At 39.7% G+C, this 27,580-nt stretch overlaps 1 protein-coding gene across 1 annotated transcript in view; it reads right to left on the bottom strand.

Annotated features, from left to right (window-relative positions):
* Positions 1-27,580, bottom strand: part of LOC134601856 (mucin-4-like) — a gene marked incomplete at its 5' end in the record, with an annotated part of 115,593 nt that overhangs the window by 74,748 nt on the left and 13,265 nt on the right. The window contains one exon of the mRNA XM_063446357.1: positions 17,138-17,199. Coding sequence (XP_063302427.1) covers positions 17,138-17,199 — 62 coding nt within the window. The remainder of the gene's footprint in view (positions 1-17,137; positions 17,200-27,580) is intronic.

The following is a 27,580-nucleotide window of genomic DNA, read 5'->3' as shown; positions in this document are numbered from 1 at the left end:
GGAAGTTGTATTGTTTGTGGAGGCTGTGACTGGTAAGGAAGTTGTATTGTTTGAGGAAGTTGTGATTGGTAAGGAAGTTGCATTGTTTGTGGAGGCTGTGACTGGTAAGGAAGTTGTATTGTTTGTAAAGGCTGTGACTGGTATGGAAGTTGTATTGTTTGAGGAAGTTGTGACTGGTATGGAAGTGGTATTGTTTGAGGAAGTTGTGACTGGTATGGAAGTTGTATTGTTTGAGGAAGTTGTGACTGGTATGGAAGTAGTATTGCTTGAGGAAGCTGAAACTGGTATGGAAGTTGTATTGTTTGACGAAGCAGTGACTGGTGAGGAAGTTGTACTTATATTGACATCTGTGGGCATAAAAAAATATAACATTTGTATTGAACTAATGCACAATATTGTGCATACATACACATCATTTTAGGATATCTTTAAAGGCGTACTCCATCAAAAATCAGTGTTTTAAGAAAATCATGTTACCCCCTGGTCGAAGTTTAAAAATGAAATAAAATAGAAAGTTAAAATGTACCCTTGTTCCGTTAATCAGGCCAAATTCTCCCCTCTGCCTAACCCTCTTCCTCTGATGTCACTAGCTGAAGTGGGAGGGATACAGAGTGCGGAGGGGCAGGATATCAGTGGCATGAAGAGGGGGCCATATCTCCATTTTATGCCTGTCTTCAGCACGCTATGTGTACTGACAATTGATTTCTAATACGCACACAACTGACATTAACCAGCCCAGGACGCGTGTTCCAGACTGGCAAATGACACTGCCGGAAGGGAAGGTACCCCATCTGCAGCAAATGGGTTAAATTCTGCATGTGCAGGGCTTCATAGCGAAACTCTGCACATACAGACACCAGGCAGCACGACCACTTCAAAACACCAAACCTTAAATGGGGGGCTCGTAGTAACATAACCACAACAGGGTATTGACACCATCACATGCTTTTTTTCAGTGTAATTTCCCCATTACCAATGTAGGATTCTCTGAGTAAGTTTTGTTTTGTAAAATTATACCCAAATTATTTGAAAAAACCCCAACAAAACAAGGGGATGTCACCCATTTGTTGCATAAACTGCCCCTTTAGAGTACCTCTTAAAAAGGCAAATTCATAAAACGTTTATCCTGTCTGTCCTGTGCGAAGTACAAAGAAGTAGCTCTATAAGTGCTCTTTAAGTCAATAGCTGTATACCATAAGATTTATGCACATGCTAGAAATGGTTCCACATACCCCAGGTGTTCACCAATATTTTGGGGTATTATTTTCCAACAAAAATATCCCGCAAACCATACTGAATCTCTACATATTGACTCACCTTGAGGAGATAATGTTAAAGGGTCCAATGTGAGACCATTGTTTGTGAACGTTGCTCCACTGGCTACTGTTTTAGCTACAACCGTAGTTCTATTCACACTACTTTGGAAGTAAAGATCCACGGAGGCCAAAACATCACTGAGCGATAACCTGTGGGTAATGAATAAAGTTATATAAAGTTACATGTTGCTGTGTTTTCATTACACAGAGAAGCTGCCAATATAAAATAGAATTGGTCTAGCTTAGCGTCAGGTGACCTCCTGCACTCCAAATGTTGTAGACTACACCTTCCATGATGCTTTACCAACATTATGACTCTAACAGCATTGTGGGAGATGTAGTCCGAAACATCTGGAGTGCTGAAGGTTGCCTACTCCTGGCTTTAGCTCATCCTCACAATGCAATTGTTAAAGCATGGCTCCCATCAGGAATTTCTAAAGTCTCCTTGTGCAGTCTCAGTTTTTTTTTTTTTTTTTTTGGTTTTTAAAATTTTTATTAAATATTTGTATGCATTACAATATTTGCAAAATGAGAAAAAGCATAAAGATACAATTGGTATATCGCTTCAATAATGTAAAGTTGACTTTCATATATATTTTTTTTTTTTTTTGTACAAAAGATGAGTTAGCGGTTTACAGAGCATGTAAGCAAGTGCGAATACATAAACAGAGGGTTTTACATAATCTACTCAGAAATTGCAACTGTCAAAGTACATGTACAACGGGTATTTAAGTTGGTAGTATATGTAAATCATTATGAGATGAAAAACCTGGTGATCTTCAGGTGCTTGCCTTATGGAAAGCTATGGACGTAGGGTTCTCCTATTGTGTCCCTGGCAAGGGATGGTACCCTCAGTCAGAAATGTTTTCCAGTTTTCCCATATTTGTGTGTGTGTTGTCATGTTTTTGGAATAGGCAGAGGAGATTTCCTCCATCTGTCTGGTATTTTCTACTTTTTGGATCCATTCTCTGATGGTTGGTGCTTCAGCCTGTTTCCAGTGGATTGGGATTAGAAGATTTGCTGCTATCAGCAGGTGTGTGAGTAGGGTAAGATTCGGATTCTTATTGACTAACGGGGGGGGGGGTAGGAGGAATAGCATGTGTTCCGGTGCAAAAGGGTATTTCAAACCCGTTATTGTTTGTGTAAGTGAGTGAATGCGTTTCCAAAATTTAGAGACAATGGTGCACGACCACCACATATGTGATGAGTGAGCTTTGGGGGCCGAACAGCGCCAACATTTGTCTTTGATGTCCTTGTGGATATGACTAAGTTTGGTTGGAGTGTAATGCCACCTTGACAGTCTTTTATAGTTGCTTTCTTGTGTGTTTAGGTTAATGGATGTAGTGTGACTTCTGTTGATGATCTGTTGCCATTGTGTTGAGGAGAGTGAGATTGGCATCTCTGCAGACCATTTTTCTATGAAGATGGGGAGTGTATTAGGTTGGTGCGATTGGAGCAATTTATACATTGTTGACAAAGCTTTTTTCTTTAAGGGGTGATTTGTACATAATTGTTCAAATGGTGTGAGCGTTCTTGCTCCCCTGGGGAGTAGAGAGAGGTGTTTAGTAAAGTGACAGATTTGATTATAAAACAGGTGGTGTGTGCCTGTGTGAGGGGATTCTGGGAATAGATCCTGTATGTTCCCGATCTTGTCGTTTTGAGTGATGTCCTTGAGCGAGAGGTATGAGGATGTCTCGTTTATTTGTGGCAATTGCCGAGGTGTGTCTATCGGTAAGAGTGGGTTATGTGTTATTGGATATAATGGCGAAGGAAACGGAGCCACTTTGAGGCGATTGGTCATTGAGGCCCACACTTTGAGTGTGGCTGTTATAGTGGGATGCTGTTTGTGGGACAGTAGTAGTCGCCCATTTTCGTGCCATGAGATTGTGTTGATAGGAGCTTTTGTAGATGCCCCTTCCATGGAGACCCATTGGTGGGATGGCAGTTGTTTGGTCCACTCGTATATTCTTACTAGGTGGGTGGCTTTATGATATGTTTCTATGTTGGGTAAACCTATGCCCCCTTCTCTTCTAGTTTGTGTTAGGAGGGAATATGCTAGTCTGGGGTGGGCGTTTTTCCATAGGTATTGTGAGAAGGCGTGCTTGATGTCAATAAAAAACTTTTTCGGGATTGTTATAGGAAGGGCTTGGAGGAGGTATAGAATACGAGGGAGAACATTCATCTTTAGAACATTTAATTTACCAAACCAGTTGTGTTGTAGCTTGTTCCATTTGGACAGATCTCTATTTATATTCGTCATTAGTGGTGGAAAGTTAAGGTTGTAGGTCTGAGACAAGTGTCGTGGAATTTGTATGCCCAGGTATTTAATTGAGACTGTTGCCCAAGAGAAGTGGAATTCGTTTTTAAGCTGATTCTCTATTTCTGGTGAAGTTTGAATCGGGAGTAACTCACATTTAGCAAGGTTGGCTTTAAAATTTGAGAGTTTTCCGTAATCCTGCATCTCTTGGAGAATATGAGGGATGGATTGTATGGGGTTTTGGACCGAGAATAAAATATCGTCGGCGAAGGCCGATACCTTGTACTCTGAGGTGCCTATTTTTATTCCTTGAATTAGGGGGTTGTCCCGTATACCCTGTAAGAATGGTTCTAGCGTTAGGATGAAAAGTAAGGGTGAAAGAGGGCATCCCTGACGGGTGCCGTTTGTTATTATAAACGGAGTGGAGAGTTGCCCATTGATGCGCAGTCTGGCAGTTGGTTTGGAGTATATGGCCGACATCCAGTCCAGCCACCTAGGTCCAAACCCCAATGCCCTCAGCGTTGTCAGCATAAAGGACCAATCAACTCTATCAAATGCCTTCTCGGCGTCTATAGCCAAGAGGGCGCTTTGACAGACCTCCTGTTTTGCCCAGTGAATCAGGTTTAGAATTTTTGTGGTATTATTTTTTGCCTCTCTGTTTGGTACAAAACCAGCTTGATCCAGATGGATCAAGTCTGGGAGTAGGTTTTTGAGTCTGGATGCAAGAATTTTGGTGAATATTTTAACATCCACGTTTATTAGGGATATGGGCCTGTAGCTGCCGCATTGAAGGGGGTCCTTCCCTGGTTTTGGTATGAGTGCAATTGTAGCTTCTAGAGTTTGAATGGGTGGTGGCACATTTTGAGAGATAGAGTTGTAGGCATTTAGAAAAGGAGAAGCTAATATTGGGGCTAGTTGTTTATAATATTTAATGGTAAAGCCGTCTGGGCCCGGACTCTTCCCTAGTGGGGTATTTTTGATTGCTAGAAAAAATTCATCTTGCGTGATCGGGTCATCTAGGAAAGATTTAAGGTTATTCGGCAAAGTGTGTTTCAGTCTCTTTTGTAGGTAATCCAGGACTTCGGCTGGTGGGGGTGGTGTTTCCCTGAGATTGTAGAGCTTCGTGTAGAAGTGCCGAAAGCCTTCTGTGATTTCAGGTAACATGTGGGTTACTGTTCCGTCCTGTTTCTTGATGCCCTGTATAAAGGTCGTTTGTCTGTCTGGTTTGAGGGATTGTGCGAGCAGTCTGCCGCACTTGCCCCCTTGAGTGTAATATTTATGTCTTGTCAATTGGACCTTTTTTTTTGAGTATATGTGTAATAAAGTGGATAGTTCCGTTCTCTTGGCAATCAAGGTTTTATATGTGGTAAGCTTGTTGTCTGTGATGTGTTGATTCTCTAAATTTTTTATATCTGTGGTTAGGGTCTTAATTAAGGCATCTCTTTTCTTTTTTTGGAAAGACGCCAGTTTGATAAGTTCGCCCCTTAGGACACATTTGTGTGCTTCCCAAATCGTCATGTGTGGTGTGTCCGGGGTTGTATTGGTAAGAAAGTATGTCTGAGCGGTCTCGGCAAGTTGTGTGTTTATTTCCGTCACATTAAGTAGGAGATCATTCAGTTTCCATTGCGATTTGGGCTGTGGTAGGGAGGGAACTTTCATCTCTAGGATTAGGGGGGCATGGTCAGACCATGTAATTGCGCCATAGGAGGCTGAGGTTATCAGTGGAAGGAATCTGTGGTGTGTAAATAACATGTCTATTCTTGTGTATGTGCCTGTGGGGGGAGAAAAGAAGGAGAAATCCCTGCGGGATGGATGTAATGATCTCCAGCAGTCGAAAAGTTGGGCATCATACAGTGTTTGTCTAATTTTGTCTCTAGTGGCGGATAAATAAACACTGGACGGGGCGGTAGTGTCCAGGGAACCATCTAGTGATATATTCATGTCTCCTCCTACCAGGAGTTGACCCTCCTGGAAGTTAGAGAGTTTGTTTAGTATTTTGGTAAGTGTGCGATTCTGTTTTTTGTTGGGGAGATAGAGATTTGCCAGTGTGACTTTGGTGTTGCCTATGGTCCCTACTAGGAAGAGATATCTACCTGCATCGTCTATTTCTTTCTTGTGAAGTGTAAAGGGAACCTGGCTTCCTAACAAGATTCCCACTCCTCTGGCTTTCGCATCTGTGAAGTGGCTGAAGTAACCTGTTGGAAAGTGTCTGTTGCGTAACATAGGTGCTGTGTCTTTCCGGAAGTGGGTTTCTTGTAGAAACACAATTTCTGCTTTGTGTCTATGAAAATCCTGTAACGCCATGGTTCTTTTTTCAGGTGTGTTGAGACCTTTTACATTTTGTGACAATATACGTATAGTGGTCATGTTGTTTGAAGTAAGACCGCTGTAGGTGTCAATGTAGTCAAGGTGTGATATAAATAATGTAACCTTGCAGTAGTGTTGTGTATACAATTGATGAAGCGGTGAATTGTCTGATACCAAGTAGTATCTAAATAGCAGGTATTAGCATACAATAAACGTAAGTTGCATATAATAATTTGAAAAATCAAGTGTTAAAACAGTATGTGTAAATATAAAAACAGTAAAACAATAAAGTACTGCTCGCTTCCCTTCCTCAACAGGAGGAAAGGTCTACAATGTGATTAAGGCCTCACCTAGGCCTTCCCCTTGTATGGGCCGCGTCTCGACCGGATGACACTCCGGGTCTCAATACGGTCGCTTTTCTGTAGGTCTTCGTCCGTGAGCAGGACTTACAAACTATTAGGCCTGGCAGGGTTAAATAATGGGAGTTTAAGAACAAGTAATGGTGGTATAAGATGGTTGTTGTGTCCCCTGCCACGGACCTTAACTAACACCTGAAAGGTGTAATAAATCTCCAATCTCTGTGCAGGAGATGGAGGTTGGTTTCTTGGGGTTATATGGGCTGGTAGCAATCCAGGTGGGCTTGTCTGTAGCGTATGGGCTTACAGGATTTGAAATCCTGTGTTAAGTTTTTGGTATATTGTTGTTGGGAAGAGAGTAGGAGGGGGGGGGTAGGAGGGTATACATGGGGGGGGGTTATCGTTCTGAGGGGGGTACTACATAGGTATTAGTTAATAAGCAATAATAGTTAACATTTAATAGTGACGACCAACGTTAATGATTAACATCATTAATAGTGGGAGGCTATGTCTTGTATCAGAGACAATAATGTCGTTGGTACCGGTATATGAGTATTTCAGCTGTTTTCGTCTGACCAGTTGGTAACGTATTTAGATTTCGGTCAAAATATATATATACACATCTTGTTTCTGCTCAAACCTTACTTTTGCATTTCCATAAATGTATAATTAGTCTGCAACATTCAGGTATATGTACATGGAATGAGCCAGGTGGGGGTGGGGTTGTGGGTTAGCCAATTCGATAAGAGTAAACTGATGGTTAAATTTGTCGATGACTTCGGGTCTCGCCATTGGCTATCATCAGATTAAAATGTATTGACCTTTTCGAGTCTGGAGCAGTTTGAGAGAGATTGGCTTTTGGGCCTCTTGCTTGTGTTTGCTATTGCAACTCAGGACTTAGACATAGTTTAATTAACCCTATCCATTCCTGGGTCTCCTCTACTACACCTCTAAGGTGTGGGGGGGCCAGTTGTGTGTATAATAACATAATAACAAAGATGCAAACATACAACCTGTCTATGCAATCAACGAAGAGTTCGTGTGGTGTCATGACCATACCCTCAAGGACTGTAAGTTCAGGGTGTAAGTGTCTTTTAGTTCCTGTTGCAGTCCCCTGAGCATCTCCTCTGTCATTATGCAGTTTCCAGTTAGTCTTTGTGTTCAATGGTTCGGTATAACGGTGCCATTTGTGGACGACAGATGGAGGCTGTCAGAGTGAAGCGTGTTTCGTCGGAGGTTGTGGATTAGTGGAATTGAAAGAGAGTCCGCATAGGGGGGGAGGGGAGGGAAATAGAGTGATCGGGTTTTGTGAGGTGCGGTAGTTCCGCTTTTCCCATGTCTCGTATGTTATCTTTTATCTTGTCTCGGCGTCCTCAGTGGGGAGGTGAGTCTTGGGTCTGTTCTCCTTTTCTTCATCGGGGTGATACCCCTTGCGCGGTTCATGGAGTCCTGGTGCGGATAGGGGCCGTACCAGTCCATAACTTGTGTTTCTGGGAGGTCTAATGCTCTTAGGAAGGGTGGAACATCTAGATGTGATGCAATTGAATACGTTGTGCCTTTATGGGTAACTATGAGGGCAAAGGGGAATCCCCATCTATAGCGAATGTCGCGGTTGCGTAGATGTTCTGTGATCGGCTTCAAAGCTCGTCTCGCCTGCAGTGTGAGCCATGATAGGTCTGGGAAAATTTGCACTGCATGACCTCTATATAGTAAGGGGGGGTTGGTGTCCCTCAGTGCCTTTAATATATTTTCTTTTTCATTATAATAGTGTAATTTACATATGACATCTCTTGGGAGATCTGTTGCAGGGCCCCTGGGTTTAAGGGATCTGTGTGCCCTGTCTATAATGAAAGAGTTGTTGGGATCCTTTCCTAGTATTAGGTTAAATAGGTCAGTTAGTGTGTTCAGTAGGTTTTCCCCTTGAGATTCTGGGAGCCCTCTTACCCTTAGGTTGTTGCGTCTTCCTCTATTGTCGAGGTCGTCTAGCTGCCTTTGCATATCAGTCAGGTAAAGCAGTTGGGAGTCCATTAAAGAGGACATATGTGCCATTTGGGCTTGTTGTGCGTCTCTCTCCTCTTCTAAGTCGGTGACTCTGTGGTTAAACTGTTGCAGGCTTGAATTGATCGTGTCCAGCTTCTCCTGGAAAGAAGTCTCCATCTTGCTCATCATGGATGCGATGTCTGCCTTAGATGGTAAGTTTTTGATCAGTTCTTTAAGTTCCAGATCCCTGTGGTGATCGTTGGGTTTGTCAGAGGTGTCCGATGTCGCAGGGCTTTGAGGTATGGAGTCTAGATAGTTATGAGTGTCGGACGACGCCATTTTGTTGGTCGCGGCCTCCGTCTCGCGGTCCGCCGACTCCGTGAAATAGCCTGTTAAAGTTCCCAATTTGTGCCCGTTATGTTTCCCTGGGGTACGCTGGGTGCTTTGATTCTTTTTTGGGTTTCCCATTTTTGGTTTTTGCCTCAGATTGATGTGGATTGCCCGATGGATTGCAGGGAGCCGAATCAGTGCACAGCCATTCAGCTCCGCGGTCAGGCCACGCCCCCCGCAGTCTCTCAGTTTATCTCAAACCATCTAAATATCATGGGGATACTGATAATGCAGAATTAAAGAGTTGCTCCAGGCACCATGACCAATACAATGATTTGAAGTGGTCATGGTGTTTAGAGTCTGCATCTGTGTCAGTGTTTTGCTATAAAAAATGGCACCTATGAAGTTTAACCCCTTTTCTGCCGGATATGTGACTCTACCTCTAACAGCATCACTGGTAAATGATTAGCCAGCGTAGGTGTGGGCATATTTCAATGCACAGAATGTCATTCATTGGACGAGAGTGATCAGCTGATATTAAGCCAATGACTTGCTGACTGGAACGGCATCTAGCGTCTGTAACTCGGCAAAAGCTGGATGTGGTTTAACTGCCATCATGGGACCGTCAGAGCCCAGCGGTACCAGGTGAAAGGGGGGCCAACTGTTTTGAAACAGTTTGCCAATTTTACTGGGGAATATTGCCAAGATACTCCACTATAGTAGACAGTAGTGGTTATGGTGTTTGGAGTAAACCTTCAACACTTCTGCATTATACGTGTCAATGGCAACAAAGATTAGCTGAGAGCTTGGGGCTAAACCACCCCTAGCGCTGTGTCAGGAATAGCTGATGCCCAACACGCAGAACTTATGAAGAAAATCGATATGAAGAAAATTCCTAAGACGTTTTACTGGGCCTTAGAATGGCCGGATTTAATGTAGAAAGGAAAAAAAACACAAGACAGGATAAAGACAAGACGTATAAATAACAGAAACGATGAACAAGCCACGAGTCAAAGAATGGAGAATTCAGAATAGTCAGGAGTCAAGCCAAAGGTCAAGGAATACAGAGATCGGATAGTCAAAAGGGAAGCCAATATAAGGAACGCGCTCTCGGATAATCACAATGGAAACCACGATAGGGCACAGAGAAATGGACAAAACATGCTTATATAGTCTAAAGTGCTCCCTGATTGGCTGCAGGGAAGCATGTGATCGTGGGCGTGTGTGTGATACACCTACAAGATAAAAATTGATCTGGCACTTTAAGTGTTAAGCATAAAACCCCTTAAATTCTTGAAAGCTGCAGCGGCCGGCGTCTGTAATGTTTACAGACCCGGCCGCTGTGAGAGGAGGAGGAGCCGCCACTAGGGGTGAGTGATGGGCGGCATTCCCATAACCACGTGGACCCGGTGGGCGGCGACTGGATAGGTAGGAGACCGGCGGCATTCCCCTTAGTGCGTGACATGCTGTCAACCAATCAATCTTGTCCAGTTGGACGGACATAACATTGATAATGATATATATCATTATATAATTTATATATATATAATTAGAATAATTTGCGCTGTTTTAATAAAGAAATGATTCTGGAGAAATAAATTAATTAGATACATACCTATAGCTGGTTACAACGGGCTCCACTAAATCACTGCCAAATATGTCCTTGAACTACGAGAGAAGAAAACTGTATAAGCATATAAAGGACAGAACTTATTCTACAAGTCATCTCACATGCATTTCTAGATCCTGGCTTACGCAACAGATTCATTTAACAGATTAGAGCCATGTAAAGAGATTTTGAAATGTTGGTAATTTGCTCCAGAAGAAACTGTAATATATATATTATTAATAATATTATACCTAACCTATTGTATAATATATTTCAATAACCGTTACTTTATAACACCTTCATAGCAGTTGACTTGTGAGAACTGACAATGTATTTAAAGTGACACTATAGTCACCAGAACAACTACAGCTTAATGTAGTTGTTCTGGTGAGTATAATCATTGCCTTCAGGCATTTTCATGTAAACACTGCCTTTTCAGAGAAAAGGCAGTGTTTACATTGCCCCCAGAGACACATCCAAGTGGCCACTCCTCAGATGTAAGCAGTCCTGCCGTTCAGCGTCCCCACGCTCTGCATGGAGACGCTGAATTTTCCTCATAGAGATGAATTGATTCGATGCATCTCTATGATGAGGTCCTGATTGGCCAAAATGGCATTTGCCCCCGCCGCCTTGCCGAATTTAGCCAATCTAATGCTTTTCCTATGGGAAAGCATTGGATCGGCTAAAAAGCGTCAATTTTGATGATGTCACAAAGGGGGCGGAGCCAGCGTTGGCAGACCTGCGCGGCTCTGGAAATAAGGTGAGTTTTAAACTTTTATAGGGGGGGGGGGGTAAGGGGGAGAGCAAGCCACCTATATGGTGGGTGTAGCATTATAGGGTCAGGAATACATGTTTGTGTTCCTGACCCTATAGTGATCCTTTAAGAATTGAGTTGTCCAGCCCCTTGTCACAAAGGGATCGTTACATTGTAAATCTAGATATGTGTAGTGTGTTGATAGACGTAATGATGGTTTCTTCTGCTTGATATCAATTGTCCAAAAATAGAGTGCCTCAAGAAACTGAATTTGTCTGATCTTCTATTGTGTCAGGATCCTATCATGTCAAACAAGACTTGTTGTTCTGTTTATTCTGTTCCTTTAAAAACAAAGTTCCTGCACTGATTTAATTTGCCACTAGTGGTCTCCCTAACCTCTAGCACAGAGATTTCCATCTCATCCTCACCTGCCTGGACTAATTTAGATCCTATAAAAGGTCACACCCAACTCACCTCATGGCCTTGATATTAAAGTTGATGTTTGCGTGAAAGACTTCAAATCCTAGCTCCAATGTGATAACCTGTGGACCTACCATATTGGCTTCAAACCCTGCTTTACTCACCAACCTGCTCCAGACTTGGCTAAACAACTCTACATTCCTCCTTCATTTACAAACCTGCATCATACCAGCCTAAACAACCATACATTCCTGCTTGACTACCAACCTGCTTAAATCTATACGGGACTTTAATTTATTGCTTTGAGGCTTCCGGCGTTACTTACTCCTACATTGGATTTACGAATATTCCAGATTATATTGGCATCTATCATAAAAGATCTGTTACTGCAGTACAACCTCTAATCCAAAGAGACTGAACTACAAACCTATATAAATAATCTTATGCCACTGGAGGTGTTCCTAGGGAGAAATGTAAACACTGCCTATTCTCTGCAAAGAGCCTGCAGGAACTGACTATATTAAGCTGTAGTTGTTGCGACTAGTGTCCCTTAAAGGACCCCTGGATGAGCCTGACAGCTGATTAGATTGGAAGCAAATAAGGAACACTGTTACGATAGCTCATTGAAGGAAACAGAAATGCACATAGCAGATTAAATTTAAATATACTATTATTTGGTAAAATTCAGTCATCTACTTTTATGATGCTTACCGATTTCTGTATAAGTTTGGAAAGATTCTGGAACCCGGTACTGTTTCTACTAGTGAGGTCGGATGTTTGAGCCACGTTGAGAAATCCAGGTTCAATGGTAATAGTATTGAAAGTCAAAGTGCTCCCTATTAAAATGTATAATCCAGTTAGAGTAACATGCTTCACTGTGGTGAGAGCAAAACACTGTGACATTCACAATATCTCACCTTGGATGGTTAGACTGTCTGGTATAATGGAAAGATTTCCTCTAGATGATAAAGTTTTAGTCAGAGCATCAGTGTTATTCAATAGCTGGAGGGTGTTAACAGCAAAGTATGCAGTGAATTTGGTCCAGCCACTAGAATTCCTGAAATTATGCAAAATAAAACGTAAAAATGTGTTTACTCTCTGTATTACAGACAATGTTATCAAGAATTAATTATTGCCAGCCCTAGACCAACGATGCCCGAAAGGTAGATCCCTGGATGTTTTAAAACTACAGCTTCCACGATGCTTGCCATTCTAAAGGCATTCCAAAGGTATGCAGAGTTCTAGCTCTACAACATCTGGGTATCTACCGTGTGGGCACCACTGGCCTAGACCTACTGCTTCCTCCTTTGTTATAATTACCTAATGTTTCAAAAGATCTGATACAGATTATTATTATCATTATTATACATTATTATTATTATTTGTAAAGCACCAACAAATTCCTCAGCGTTGTACAATAGGTGGACTAACAAACAAGCATTTGCAAGAAGACATATGCGTGTACACATGTCTGTCTGTGTTTCAACTAAGTTTTCTATTTCTATGTATGGCAGATAATTTAGCACATGACAATATTGGAGAAATCCTTTTTTTTTTTTGACATTCTTTATTTTAAAGTGAAATGGTTACAATACAGGTCAAGTAGTAGCAAGTAACACGGTATAACAAGTTACACAGGTCCGTAGGCTTTAGTTCCGATAGTGGTTTAGGATTTCGTCTCTAAGTTTCCCTCCATATCCCCCCGTCGTGGCCCCTTCCCCCCCCCCCCCCCCCCCCACCCGTCTTGGACAGGCCCCAGTGCTCCGTTTCTTAGATCTAGAGCTTGTAATGGACCTGTATGTTGGGCCTGCCTTTATGGGGGAATACTAAACAGTGTCCCGCCCCACGTCTGTTTGGGTCCTAGGGTGGGGCCGGCCGGAAGCGCTGTGGTTTGCCTTTCGTCCTGCATGTAGCAAGTGTTCCACAGTGTGTGTGGGCATATGTTGCAATTGGTGAGGTACGTTGCATTGTTTAAGTTGCTGCGTGGGAGCCGAACCCCTCCGGCTCGGTCGGGCGGTGGTGACCCCGCCGGTTTCCGGAGCGATCCCTGTGAGCCCTCCCCCGGCGCAACTCCGAGTCGCACCGGCGGAGTGCAGGGGATATGCTCTCCGTGTTGGAGACATTCTTTTATTAAAGTTGTGTGTACTATTGAAGCAACTATAGCAGGTAGTGTTCCATAGTGTTTCAAATCTAGTTTTCAGACCAGTGAAATATTGGTGTTTTTACAATGCAGACATTACAGGGTTAACATCTTCTAACAAACAGAACTTGAATATGTATCACTTACTCGGTTAGAAATATGGTGGAGACGGTTGTACCATTGAGAAGGTTTAGTAAAATTGGCTGCACCTGGAGAAACAAAAATAATAGTAATTTTCTCACTATTGTTACTTCATACATAACATATTCCCAATTCCCATTGATACTATAGAAGACCTGTAATGCTTGTATACTGAGTGCCATCAGGATACGTGTGGTAACATAACCGATTGGCTGATTGAAAGCCATGAGGTGTAAAAGGGTTAATTATTAAAACTGCCTAGTTTTATTGGAAAATGCACTTTTTGTAAAATTAGTAAAACAAAACACACTCTTCACATATGAAGCTTTTCTCAGGGGTCCAGAGAGTGTTACCATTTTTTAAAAACATGTTTATGTCTTTTGACAGAGCCTTTTGCAGGTAAGATATGTGTATAGTCTGTGTGAAGCATTCCAGCCAGTCAGGTTGATGGAGGCATTAATCATCCCTCTTTGAGACCAACTGATAGAAATCAAAGTTTTACTTGGCTATTTTTCGGATGGAGATCCTCAAGTGCAGGGGTGCCAAAAAGGTAGATCCCCAGATATGATAAAACTACAAGTCCCACAATGCTTCACATGCCTTTAGAACGACAAAGTGTCAGTCTTAAAACATCTGGGGATCTACTTCATGGGTGCCCCTGCTCTAGTTGACGTCAGAGTGTCAAACACTGGAGGCATTTAAACCATGGAATGTAAATATTGTAAGCAATTGCTTATTTTATTTATATATGCTACGCACTTTGGAAATGTTCTACAGTGAGGCCCTGAGCAAATTCATGACGAGCTTGAAGCTATTTCACGATATCCAATACTAATTTAGGTCAATTTAAAGAAGATTAGTTTTGATAGTTCAGTTAATTTGGGAGTTTATTTTCTTCATGCTTGAAAACCAATTGCAACATATCAGCTAAAACTGGCAACATATCAGCTAAAATTGGCAAGCTATGACTGTAGCCAAATTAGAGTTTTCTCTAAAAATAAAAGTCTGCAATTCACTACAATTTGAAAAGAACCCAAAGTCTCTAAATCAGTCAGAGTAGGAGATTCATTCCGTGAGGAATTCCTTTCAGAGAATGTCTGTGGAGCTTCTAATAAGCCATGTTTTGATTGGTTGTTACCAGGTGTTATACTTTGATACTGAAACATAACTTACCCATGCCACAATCTGAGTCTTCAGGTCCCCTGTTTCTGACGCGTTAAATGGTCTTACAAGAACACAGCTGACACTTACATTGAGTGGAGACAAATTACTTATATTGACATCTGTGGGCATAAAAAAACACAACATTTGTATTAAACGAATGGACAATATTGCGCATACATACACATATCATTTAAGGATATCTTTAAAGGTGTACTCCAATAACAAACCAGTGTTTTAATAAAATCCTGTTACCCCCTGGTTGAAGTTTAAAAATAAAATAGAAAGCTAAAACTTACCTGTGTTCTGTTAATGAGGCCAAATATTCCCCTGTTCCTCTGATGTCACTCCCCTAGCTGCAAATGGAGGGATATAGAAGGAGGAGGGGCAGGAGGGGCAGGATATGGGCGGTATGAAGAGGGGGCTGTGCTTCCATTTTACGCCGGTCTTCAGCATGCTGTGCGTACGGACAAGTGATGTCTACTACGCACACAACTGACATTAACCAGCCAGGACTCTTGTTCCAGGCTGGAAAAGGACACTGCCGGAGGTGAGGTTACCCCTTCAGCAGCGAAGGGGTTAAATTCTGCATTTGGAGGGCTTCATAGCAAAACTGTGCACATACAAACTCCAGGCACCATGACCACTTCAAAACACAAAACCCTAAATGAGGGGCTCGATGTAACATAACCACTACAGGTTATGGATACCATTAAATGCTTTTTTTCCAGTGTAAATTCTCCATTACCAATGTAGGGTTCTCTGGGTGAGAACTGTTTTTTTTTGTAAAATCATACCCGAATTGTTGGACAAAAAAAAAAAAAAAAAACCCTCACAGGGATGTAACCCATTCATGTTGCATAGAGTACCTCTTAAAAAGGCAAATCCATCAAACATGTATCCAGTCCGTCCTGTGCTGAGCACATAGGAGTAGAACCTCTTTATGCGCTATATAAGTCAATAGATATATACACCACATGATCTATGCCCATGCTAGAAACTTGCCAGAACATTAAACTCTGGGGTAAGACATTGTTATATCCTTATTTGATCATGAAACACAGTGGTTGTGATTTAGCCAGGGGGTATCACGCTTACCTTTAGAAGTGATGCTGGTTTGGTCTAGTTGAAAAGTCCCAACAGATGAATTACTTCCTAGGCTGCTGACCATAGCACGCACCGTGTTATCTGGAGTGGGTACTGATTCGGATGTTATGATAAATTGAAGCTCAGAAGTAACAATCACTGAGCCTTTACTATGAGAAAAAAGTTACAAGAGGTTATTAAGGAGCAGACATTTAAACATAAATGGGTGGCCAACAAGTAGACCCAGACTCCCAGCATTTGTGCTTGGTGAGAGGAGGTCTAAACAAAAATATCTCATTATCTGCTGTGGGTTCCTTGAAAAAAATAAAAATCAGAGACTGGAGGTACCAGATATAGGCTCAGATAAAGGCTAAAATAAGTAACAACAATTGTTGTAGCAAACCGACGTCATTAATATACAAGATACATATCACATTGAGTGCACCAATCAACACATTTCAAAATTTCATCTATGAGTTATAAAAACTGCCCACTCTTTTTTAAATAATAATAAATTAACACTGACACAAATGGTTTGCTTAATAATTCTATTTTAAAATATATGTATTCATGTGAGCTCTCCAAACTTTAGATCTTACCTAAAAAGCAAATATGTCCCATCCCAACCTCTATGATCTTCTGCCTTTCCATCGACCTCCTCTGGTCACATTCGCCCTCTGACTCTCACCAACAAGACGTCTCTAGGTCTGGACTGTTCTTACAAAATTCTTCTATAGGGCTGCAGTGTTCTTACAAAATTCCCTATCCAGCTGAAATAGCCTTTCCCCTTTCTTTTGCCTTTTAAGAAAATGTAACCATTTACCACACTTCTTTAGGAAGGGAAAGCAAATTGTGAGTAATCATTTTCTTTGACTTATCTGGAATTTGTTTTCACTAATTACATCTTCTTCTACTCTATTTAAATATTTTAATTATGAATCTACCCACCAATCATTAGTTTTAAAAGACTTTAACTAACCATTAGTTGTGTAAATACACCCTCCCTGCCTGTAGAATGTAAACTTGTTTGAGTAGAATCCTCACTATCTCTTGATCATGTTTGATGGACATGACTTGTTGCAAATACTTTTCTGTATTCTTACCCATTATAAAGTGCAATGGTAAAAGTTCATGCTTTGTAACCATCAATTAAATTATGTATTACTATTTTTCCTCTTTATTTCTCATGTTTTCCCACCCGAAATGTATTGTATATAATTTATACAGATGTTCAGATTTTTTATTTCAGCATTATAACCATCAAGTTAATCCTTACTAACCTGAAGTTTGTGACCCGTACACTTTGAAAGTTACTGAATTTGCTTCTGTAAACAGGAGTCAGCTGCAAGAAAATATGATATGTAAAGATAAGGTATAGTTAAAAAGTATTACGTACTACAAAAAAGAATAATAGCAAAACAGTAGCACAATAAAAATAAAGTTTTAAAATTGCATTAAAAAGTGCAACATCTGCTATTCATCTGCAAAATCAAAGGGAAAGCCGGAAGATGGTATTATTTCATGGTACAGATACCATATAAGAGTAACCAATGCAATATTTCTTAAAGAAGCCATGCCTAGTTTTACATCTATTCATATATTCCAAGTTACTATTTCAAAGTGAAAGAAAAATATAGGGATCTCTGGCTAGAAAAAATTAAATACATTTATTCTGAAACATTTGATAACCAATACAATATGTACTTAAAGAGGTTTAACAATATAGTGTATACAAATAAAAATGTAATAAAGACCATGGATTTCAATTATCTAAACAATGCATTACACTTGGTGTTTCTTTTTAATATTATTTTCCCAATAATCCTGTTTTAGTTCTGGAAATGGTGTAAATTGTCTGCTGACTATCTCATAACATTTAATTTCATATATTAGTGAAAGAACCTCTGCTATTGTAGGGATAGTTAGAGATTTCCAATAACAAAATATAATGGATGTTACAGCAATTAGAATATGACTAATGAAAATTCTTTCTGATTTGCTAACTGTGTTAAAAATGTGAACAGCTCAATTTTAGGAAAGAATACATATCATCTTATGTTAACCCCTTAACACTGCAGCCAAATGTACAAGTTGTGAACGAAACAAAACGTAAACAAAACCTGGCATTTGCGCTATATGTCTGTCCAACCATAATTCACCTCTTTCATATTAAATGCACCCCCCTTATTATATATCATTTTATTCAGGGGAAACAGGGCTTTCATTTAATATCAAATATTTAGCTATGAAACCTAATTTAATATAAAAAAAATGGGAGAAAATAAGATTTTTTTTAGATTTTTTTCGTTCTACATGACATTTTAACTGTCAATGTCATAATACTGTTTGCTTTTACTGCAATACAATACACATATTTGTATTCAGCAAAGTCTTACGTGTAAAACAGTACCCCCTATGTACAGGTTTTATGGTGTTTTGGGAAGTTACAGGGTCAAATATAGCGTGTTACATTTGAAATTGAAATTCGCCAGATTGGTTACGTTGCCTTTGAGACTGTATAGTAGCCCAGGAAATAAATTTACACCCATAATGGCATACCATTTGCAATAGTAGAGGACCCAAGGTATTGCAAATAAGGGATGTCCAGTCTTTTTAGTAGCCATTTGGTCACAAACACTGGCCAAAGTTAGCGTTAGTATTTGTTTGTGTGTGAAAAATGCAAAAAACGCCAATTTTGGCCAGTGTTTGTGACTAAGTGGCTACTAAAAAAGACTGGACATACCCCATTTGCAATACCTTTGGTTGTCTACTATTGCAAATGGTATGCCATCATAGGGGTAATTTTCATTCTTGGGCTACCATAGGGTCATAAAGGCAACGTAAGCAATCTGGCGAATTTTAATGTTAAAAAAATTAAACACAAGCCTTATATTTGACGCTGTAATTTTTGAAAACACCATAAAACCTGTACATGAGGGGTACTGTTGTACTCGGGAGACTTCACTGAACACAAATATTTGTGTTTCAAAACATTAAAAAGTATTGCAGCAATAAAATCGTCCGTGTAACTGCTGTTTGTGCGTGAAAAATGCAAAAAACTTCACTTTTACTGGCGATATCATGGTTGTAATACATTTTACTGTTTTGAAACACTAATATTTGTGTTCAGCGAAGTCTCCCGAGTAGAACAGTACCCCACATGTACAGGTTTTATGGTGTCTTGGAAAGTTATAGGGTTAAATATAGTGCGAGCAAATTAAATTCCCTATACTTTCGGCATGGGTGGTCAGGCAGGTCCCGCTAATTGTAATTAATTAGGATACCTAATTATGTAAAATTATTACATAAATATATGTGTAGAATTAATAATTGTATATATATACATATGTGTATATATACGTATATATATATATATATTTTTTAAATATTTTTATTTATATATAGGTATATATATATATAGTGATATATACGTATATATTTATGTATATAGATATATATTATTTTGTTCTACGTGTATTTTGATATAAATATATATATATTAATATCACAATACAGTTAGAATGAAATAAAACACATCTATATATTTTTTAATATTTTATTTTTAATTATTTTTTTTATTTTATTTTTTTACGTATTTACATATTTTTTTTATATTATTTATAAATATATATATATAACAATAATTATATATATATTTAATCAGTATCAGTCTACGTGTAATTTGATATTAATATATATATATAATTATATACATATTAATATTAAAATACACCTAGACGGTGTATGTGTGTGTATGTATATGTGTATATATATACTTAGATCATATATATATCTAATATATATATATGATCTAAGTATATATATATTTTTTTTTACACTTGTTTAACTTATTTAAATTTTATTTCCAGCCAGCAGGGGGACCAACTGTCATTACAGTTGGTCCCCCTGCTGGCAATACAGAAGCCAGCTATCCCGGCCATGTGATTGTGAGGTCCTCGCAAGGACCTCACTCTCACATGACCGGGAGGGACCGTAGGAGGAAGATGTGCCGCGGGGGGGCTCCCTGGGAGTCCCCCCAACCGCGATCGCCGGTGTGGGACCGCCGGCGACCGGGTAAGTTACTAAAAACCGGAGGGCGTACTATTACGCCCTGCAGCGTTTAGAGCCGCTTTTAAAAGGACGTAATAGTACGCCCTCCGGTCATAAGGGGTTAATATCTACTTTTATTTATTTATCTATCTATTATTATTAAGTGTTCTTGCAGAGCAAGACCACTTAATGTTATCTCACATATATATTATTATTATTCTTATTATAGCCAAATTTGACACCCTAACTCCTCCAACAGTTTTTACACTACATAGACAGAAATATACCGAAACGTATTGTTCCCGATTGGTTTGCTATTACTTTGTGGAACGTTTCGCCGAATGGTTCACGGAATATCGTTGTTCTTGTGGCGAAATTGGTCCCATAGGAATGAATGGCAAAATGTTCAAAACTACAGTGGGAGCTGGCAAAAACTGAAAAATCAGGACATGATTTCTAAACTGCAACCACTCCCTCATTTTCAAGCCCACCTGTAACTGTGAAGCACTTTTGGCAACAACGTTGCAATTAAATGAGCTATATAAATAAATAATAACAGTTACTCCGCCCACTCCAGTTGTAGACTAATGGTGGAGGCAAGACCACTTCACACAATTTCACCAGGAATTGTAGCTTTTCTAGTTAAGTGTTCTTGCATAGCAAGACCACTTAATGTTATCTCACATATATATTATTATTAAGTGTTCTTGCATAGCAAGACCACTTAATGTTATCTCACATATATATTATTATTAAGTGTTCTTGCATAGCAAGACCACTTAATGTTATCTCACATATATATTATTATTATTATTATTATTATTAAGTGTTCTTGCATAGCAAGACCACTTAATGTTATCTCACATATATATTATTATTAAGTGTTCTTGCATAGCAAGACCACTTAATGTTATCTCACATATATATTATTATTATTAAGTGTTCTTGCATAGCAAGACCACTTAATGTTATCTCACATATATATTATTAAGTGTTCTTGCATAGCAAGACCACTTAATGTTATCTCACATATATATTATTCTTATTCTTATTCTTATTATAGCCAAATTTGCCACCCTAACTCCTCCCACAGTTTTTACACTACATAGACAAAAATATACCAAAACGTGCAGATTGTTCCCGATCGGATTGCTATTACTTTGTGGAACGTTTCGCCGAATGGTTCACGGAATATCGTCGTTCTTGTGGCGAAATTTGTCCCATAGGAATGAATGGCAAAGCTAGAGTGGGAGCTGGCAAAAGCTGAAAAATCAGGTCATGATTTCTAAACTGCCACCACTCCCTCATTTTCAGGCCCACCTACACAAATCTTATATCAAAACGTTCAGCTATCCCTGCTGCCACTAGAAATGTCCACGGCTAAGCCATAGTCCTGATAGTTTTCACAATATGACCATTTGTTTGCAACTCACGCCTTCCATTGACATTCATTGAAACTCCACTCTGCAAAGCTCACATTTGAAGGGCAATTTCTAAACTGCGACTGTGCCTTTATTGTTAAAATCTCAGAGACATACTATACATCAAAATGTAGGTCTGGGTCTTGTGATTCTCACAATATAAAGCTCTTCACTGTAGGATTTATAGTTTTAAAAATATGACCGTTTGAAGATGGCAACCGCAAAAATACTCTGACCTGTGCCAGGCTGCAGCAGCAAGTGATGTCATAGACAAAGCCTTTTACACCTGCTAATGTTTTTATAACTGTATGTTTTAATGTAAATGTAAAGCACTTTGGGCAACAACATTGCAATTAAATGTGCTATCTAAATAAATAATAACAGTTACTCCGCCCACTCCAGTTGTAGACTACTGGTGGAGGCAAGAACACTTCACAATTTCCCCAGAAATTGTAGCTTTTCTAGTTATTATTATTATTCTTATTATAGCCAAATTTGCCACCCTAACTCCTCCCACAGTTTTTACACTACATAGACAAAAATATACCAAAACGTGCAGATTGTTCCCGATCGCGTTGCTATTACTTTGTGGAACGTTTCGCTGAATGGTTCTCGGAATATCGTCATTCTTGTGGCGAAATTTGTCCCATAGGAATGAATGGCAAAGCTAGAGTGGGAGCTGGCAAAAGCTGAAAAATCAGGACATGATTTCTAAACTGCCACTACTCCCTCATTTTCAAGCCCACCTACACAAATCTTATATCAAAACGTTCAGCTATCCCTGCTGCCACTAAAAATGACCACGGCTAAGCCATAGTCCTGATTGTTTTCGCAATATGACCATTTGTTTGCAACTCACGCAGTCCATTGACATTCATTGAAACGCCACTCTGCAAAGCTCACATTTGAAGGGCAATTTCTAAACTGCGACTGTGCCTTCCTTGTTAATATCTCAGAGACATACTATACATCAAAATGTAGGCCTGGGTCTTGTGATTCTCACAATATAAAGCTCTTCACTGTAGGATTTATAGTTTTTAAAATACGACCGTTTGAAGATGGCAACCGCAAAAATACTCTGACCTGTGCAAGGCTGCAGCAGCAAGTGATGTCATAGACAGGGCCATTTGCACCTGCTAATGTTTTTATAACTGTATGTTTTAATGTAACTGTGCAACAACGTTGCAATTAAATGTGCTATATAAATAAATAATAACAGTTACTCCGCCCACTCCAGTTGTATACTACTGGTGGAGGCAAGAACACTTCACAATTTCCCCAGAAATTGTAGCTTTTCTAGTTATTATTATTCTTATTATAGCCAAATTTGCCACCCTAACTCCTCCCACAGTTTTTACACTACATAGCCGAAAATTTACCAAAACGTGCAGATTGTTCCCGATCGCGTTGCTATTACTTTGTAGAACATTTCGCCGAATGGTTCACGGAATATCGTCGTTCTTGTGGCAAAATTTGTCCCATAGGAATGAATGGCAAAGCTAGAGTGGGAGCTGGCAAAAGCTGAAAAATCAGGACATGATTTCTAAACTGCCACCACTCCCTCATTTTCAGGCCCACCTACACAAATCTTATATCAAAACGTTCAGCTATCCCTGCTGCCACTAAAAATGTCCACAGCTAAGTCGTATTCCTTATAGTTTTCACAATATGACCATTTGTTTGCAACTCACGCAGTCCATTGACATTCATTGAAACTCCACTCTGCAAAGCTCACATTTGAAGGGCAATATCTAAACTGCGACTGTGCCTTCATTGTTAATATCTCAGAGACATACTATACATCAAAATGTAGGTCTGGGTCTTGTGATTCTCACAATATAAAGCTCTTCACTGTAGGATTTATAGTTTTTAAAATACGACCGTTTGAAGATGGCAACCGCAAAAATACTCTGACCTGTGCAAGGCTGCAGCAGCAAGTGATGTCATAGACATGCACCTGCTAATGGTTTCTATAACTGTATGTTTTTAATGTAACTGTGAAGCACTTTGGGCAACAACGTTGCAATTAAATGTGCTATATAAATAAATAATAACAGTTACTCCGCCCACTCCAGTTGTAGACTACTGGTGGAGGCAAGAACACTTCACAATTTCCCCAGAAATTGTAGCTTTTCTAGTTCTTATTATTCTTATTATAGCCAAATTTGCCACCCTAACTCCTCCCACAGTTTTTACACTACATAGACAAAAATATACCAAAACGTGCAGATTGTTCCCGATCGGATTGCTATTACTTTGTGGAACGTTTCGCCGAATGGTTCACGGAATATCGTCGTTCTTGTGGCGAAATTTGTCCCATAGGAATGAATGGCAAAGCTAGAGTGGGAGCTGGCAAAAGCTGAAAAATCAGGTCATGATTTCTAAACTGCCACCACTCCCTCATTTTCAGGCCCACCTACACAAATCTTATATCAAAACGTTCAGCTATCCCTGCTGCCACTAGAAATGTCCACGGCTAAGCCATAGTCCTGATAGTTTTCACAATATGACCATTTGTTTGCAACTCACGCCTTCCATTGACATTCATTGAAACTCCACTCTGCAAAGCTCACATTTGAAGGGCAATTTCTAAACTGCGACTGTGCCTTTATTGTTAAAATCTCAGAGACATACTATACATCAAAATGTAGGTCTGGGTCTTGTGATTCTCACAATATAAAGCTCTTCACTGTAGGATTTATAGTTTTAAAAATATGACCGTTTGAAGATGGCAACCGCAAAAATACTCTGACCTGTGCCAGGCTGCAGCAGCAAGTGATGTCATAGACAAAGCCTTTTACACCTGCTAATGTTTTTATAACTGTATGTTTTAATGTAAATGTAAAGCACTTTGGGCAACAACATTGCAATTAAATGTGCTATATAAATAAATAATAACAGTTACTCCGCCCACTCCAGTTGTAGACTACTGGTGGAGGCAAGAACACTTCACAATTTCCCCAGAAATTGTAGCTTTTCTAGTTATTATTATTCTTATTATAGCCAAATTTGCCACCCTAACTCCTCCCACAGTTTTTACACTACATAGACAAAAATATACCAAAACGTGCAGATTGTTCCCGATCGCGTTGCTATTACTTTGTGGAACGTTTCGCTGAATGGTTCTCGGAATATCGTCATTCTTGTGGCGAAATTTGTCCCATAGGAATGAATGGCAAAGCTAGAGTGGGAGCTGGCAAAAGCTGAAAAATCAGGACATGATTTCTAAACTGCCACTACTCCCTCATTTTCAAGCCCACCTACACAAATCTTATATCAAAACGTTCAGCTATCCCTGCTGCCACTAAAAATGACCACGGCTAAGCCATAGTCCTGATTGTTTTCGCAATATGACCATTTGTTTGCAACTCACGCAGTCCATTGACATTCATTGAAACGCCACTCTGCAAAGCTCACATTTGAAGGGCAATTTCTAAACTGCGACTGTGCCTTCCTTGTTAATATCTCAGAGACATACTATACATCAAAATGTAGGCCTGGGTCTTGTGATTCTCACAATATAAAGCTCTTCACTGTAGGATTTATAGTTTTTAAAATACGACCGTTTGAAGATGGCAACCGCAAAAATACTCTGACCTGTGCAAGGCTGCAGCAGCAAGTGATGTCATAGACAGGGCCATTTGCACCTGCTAATGTTTTTATAACTGTATGTTTTAATGTAACTGTGCAACAACGTTGCAATTAAATGTGCTATATAAATAAATAATAACAGTTACTCCGCCCACTCCAGTTGTATACTACTGGTGGAGGCAAGAACACTTCACAATTTCCCCAGAAATTGTAGCTTTTCTAGTTATTCTTATTCTTATTATAGCCAAATTTGCCACCCTAACTCCTCCCACAGTTTTTACACTACATAGACAAAAATATACCAAAACGTGCAGATTGTTCCCGATCGGATTGCTATTACTTTGTGGAACGTTTCGGCGAATGGTTCTCGGAATATCGTCGTTCTTGTGGCGAAATTTGTCCCATAGGAATGAATGGCAAAGCTAGAGTGGGAGCTGGCAAAAGCTGAAAAATCAGGACATAATTTCTAAACTGCCACCACTCCCTCATTTTCAGGCCCACCTACACAAATCTTATATCAAAACGTTCAGCTATCCCTGCTGCCACTAAAAATGTCCACGGCTAAGCCATAGTCCTGATTGTTTTCGCAATATGACCATTTGTTTGCAACTCACGCCTTCCATTGACATTCATTGAAACGCCACTCTGCAAAGCTCACATTTGAAGGGCAATTTCTAAACTGCGACTGTGCCTTCCTTGTTAATATCTCAGAGACATACTATACATCAAAATGTAGGTCTGGGTCTTGTGATTCTCACAATATAAAGCTCTTCACTGTAGGATTTATAGTTTTTAAAATACGACCGTTTGAAGATGGCAACCGCCAAAATACTCTGACTTGTGCAAGGCTGCAGCAGCAAGTGATGTCATAGACAAAGCCTTTTGTACACCTGCTAATGTTTTTATAAATGTATGGTTTAATGTAACTGTGCAACAAAGATGCAATTAAATGTGCTATATAAATGATAACAGTTACTGCGCCCACTCCAGTTGTAGACTACTGGTGGAGGCAAGAACACTTCACACAATTTCCCCAGAAATTGTAGCTTTTCTAGTAATTAAGTGTTCTTGCATAGCAAGACCACTTAATGTTATCTCACATATATATTATTATTATTAAGTGTTCTTGCATAGCAAGACCACTTAATGTTATCTCACATATATATTATTATTATTATTCTTATTATTCTTATTATAGCCAAATTTGCCACCCTAACTCCTCCCACAGTTTTTACACTACATTGACAAAAATATACCAAAACGTGCAGATTGTTCCCGATCGGATTGCTATTACTTTGTGGAACGTTTCGCCGAATGGTTCACGGAATATCGTCGTTCTTGTGGCGAAATTTGTCCCATAGGAATGAATGGCAAAGCTAGAGTGGGAGCTGGCAAAAGCTGAAAAATCAGGACGTGATTTCTAAACTGCCACCACTCCCTCATTTTCAGGCCCACCTACACAAATCTTATATCAAAACGTTCAGCTATCCCTGCTGCCACTAGAAATGTCCACGGCTAAGCCATAGTCCTGATAGTTTTCACAATATGACCATTTGTTTGCAACTCACGCCTTCCATTGACATTCATTGAAACTCCACTCTGCAAAGCTCACATTTGAAGGGCAATTTCTAAACTGCGACTGTGCCTTCATTGTTAATATCTCAGAGACATACTATGCATCAAAATGTAGGTCTGGGTCTTGTGATTCTCACAATATAAAGCTCTTCACTGTAGGAATTATAGTTTTTAAAATACGACCGTTTGAAGATGGCAACCGCCAAAATACTCTGACCTGTGCAAGGCTGCAGCAGCAAGTGATGTCATAGACAAAGCCTTTTACACCTGCTAATTTTTTATAACTGTATGTTTTAATGTAACTGTGAAGCACTTTGGGCAACAACGTTGCAATTAAATGTGCTATATAAATAAATACTAACAGTTACTCCGTCCACTCTAGTTGTAGACTACTGATGGAGGCAAGAACACTTCACACAATTTCCCCAGAAATTGTAGCTTTTCTAGTTATTCTTATTATTCTTATTATAGCCAAATTTGCCACCCTAACTCCTCCCACAGTTTTTACACTACATAGACAAAAATATACCAAAACGTGCAGATTGTTCCCGATCGGATTGCTATTACTTTGTGGAACGTTTCGCCGAATGGTTCACGGAATATCGTCGTTCTTGTGGCGAAATTTGTCCCATAGGAATGAATGGCAAAGCTAGAGTGGGAGCTGGCAAAAGCTGAAAAATCAGGACATGATTTCTAAACTGCCACCACTCCCTCATTTTCAGGCCCACCTACACAAATCTTATATCAAAACGTTCAGCTATCCCTGCTGCCACTAGAAATGTCCACGGCTAAGCCATAGTCCTGATAGTTTTCACAATATGACCATTTGTTTGCAACTCACACCTTCCATTGACATTCATTGAAACTCCACTCTGCAAAGCTCACATTTGAAGGGCAATTTCTAAACTGCGACTGTGCCTTTATTGTTAAAATCTCAGAGACATACTATACATCAAAATGTAGGTCTGGGTCTTGTGATTCTCACAATATAAAGCTCTTCACTGTAGGATTTATAGTTTTAAAAATATGACCGTTTGAAGATGGCAACCGCAAAAATACTCTGACCTGTGCCAGGCTGCAGCAGCA

This window comes from Pelobates fuscus, chromosome 3 (assembly GCF_036172605.1).
Source record: "Pelobates fuscus isolate aPelFus1 chromosome 3, aPelFus1.pri, whole genome shotgun sequence".
Classification (NCBI taxonomy): domain Eukaryota; kingdom Metazoa; phylum Chordata; class Amphibia; order Anura; family Pelobatidae; genus Pelobates; species Pelobates fuscus.
Note: the sequence above shows the minus strand (reverse complement) of the source record. Positions and strands in the feature narration are given on the sequence as shown.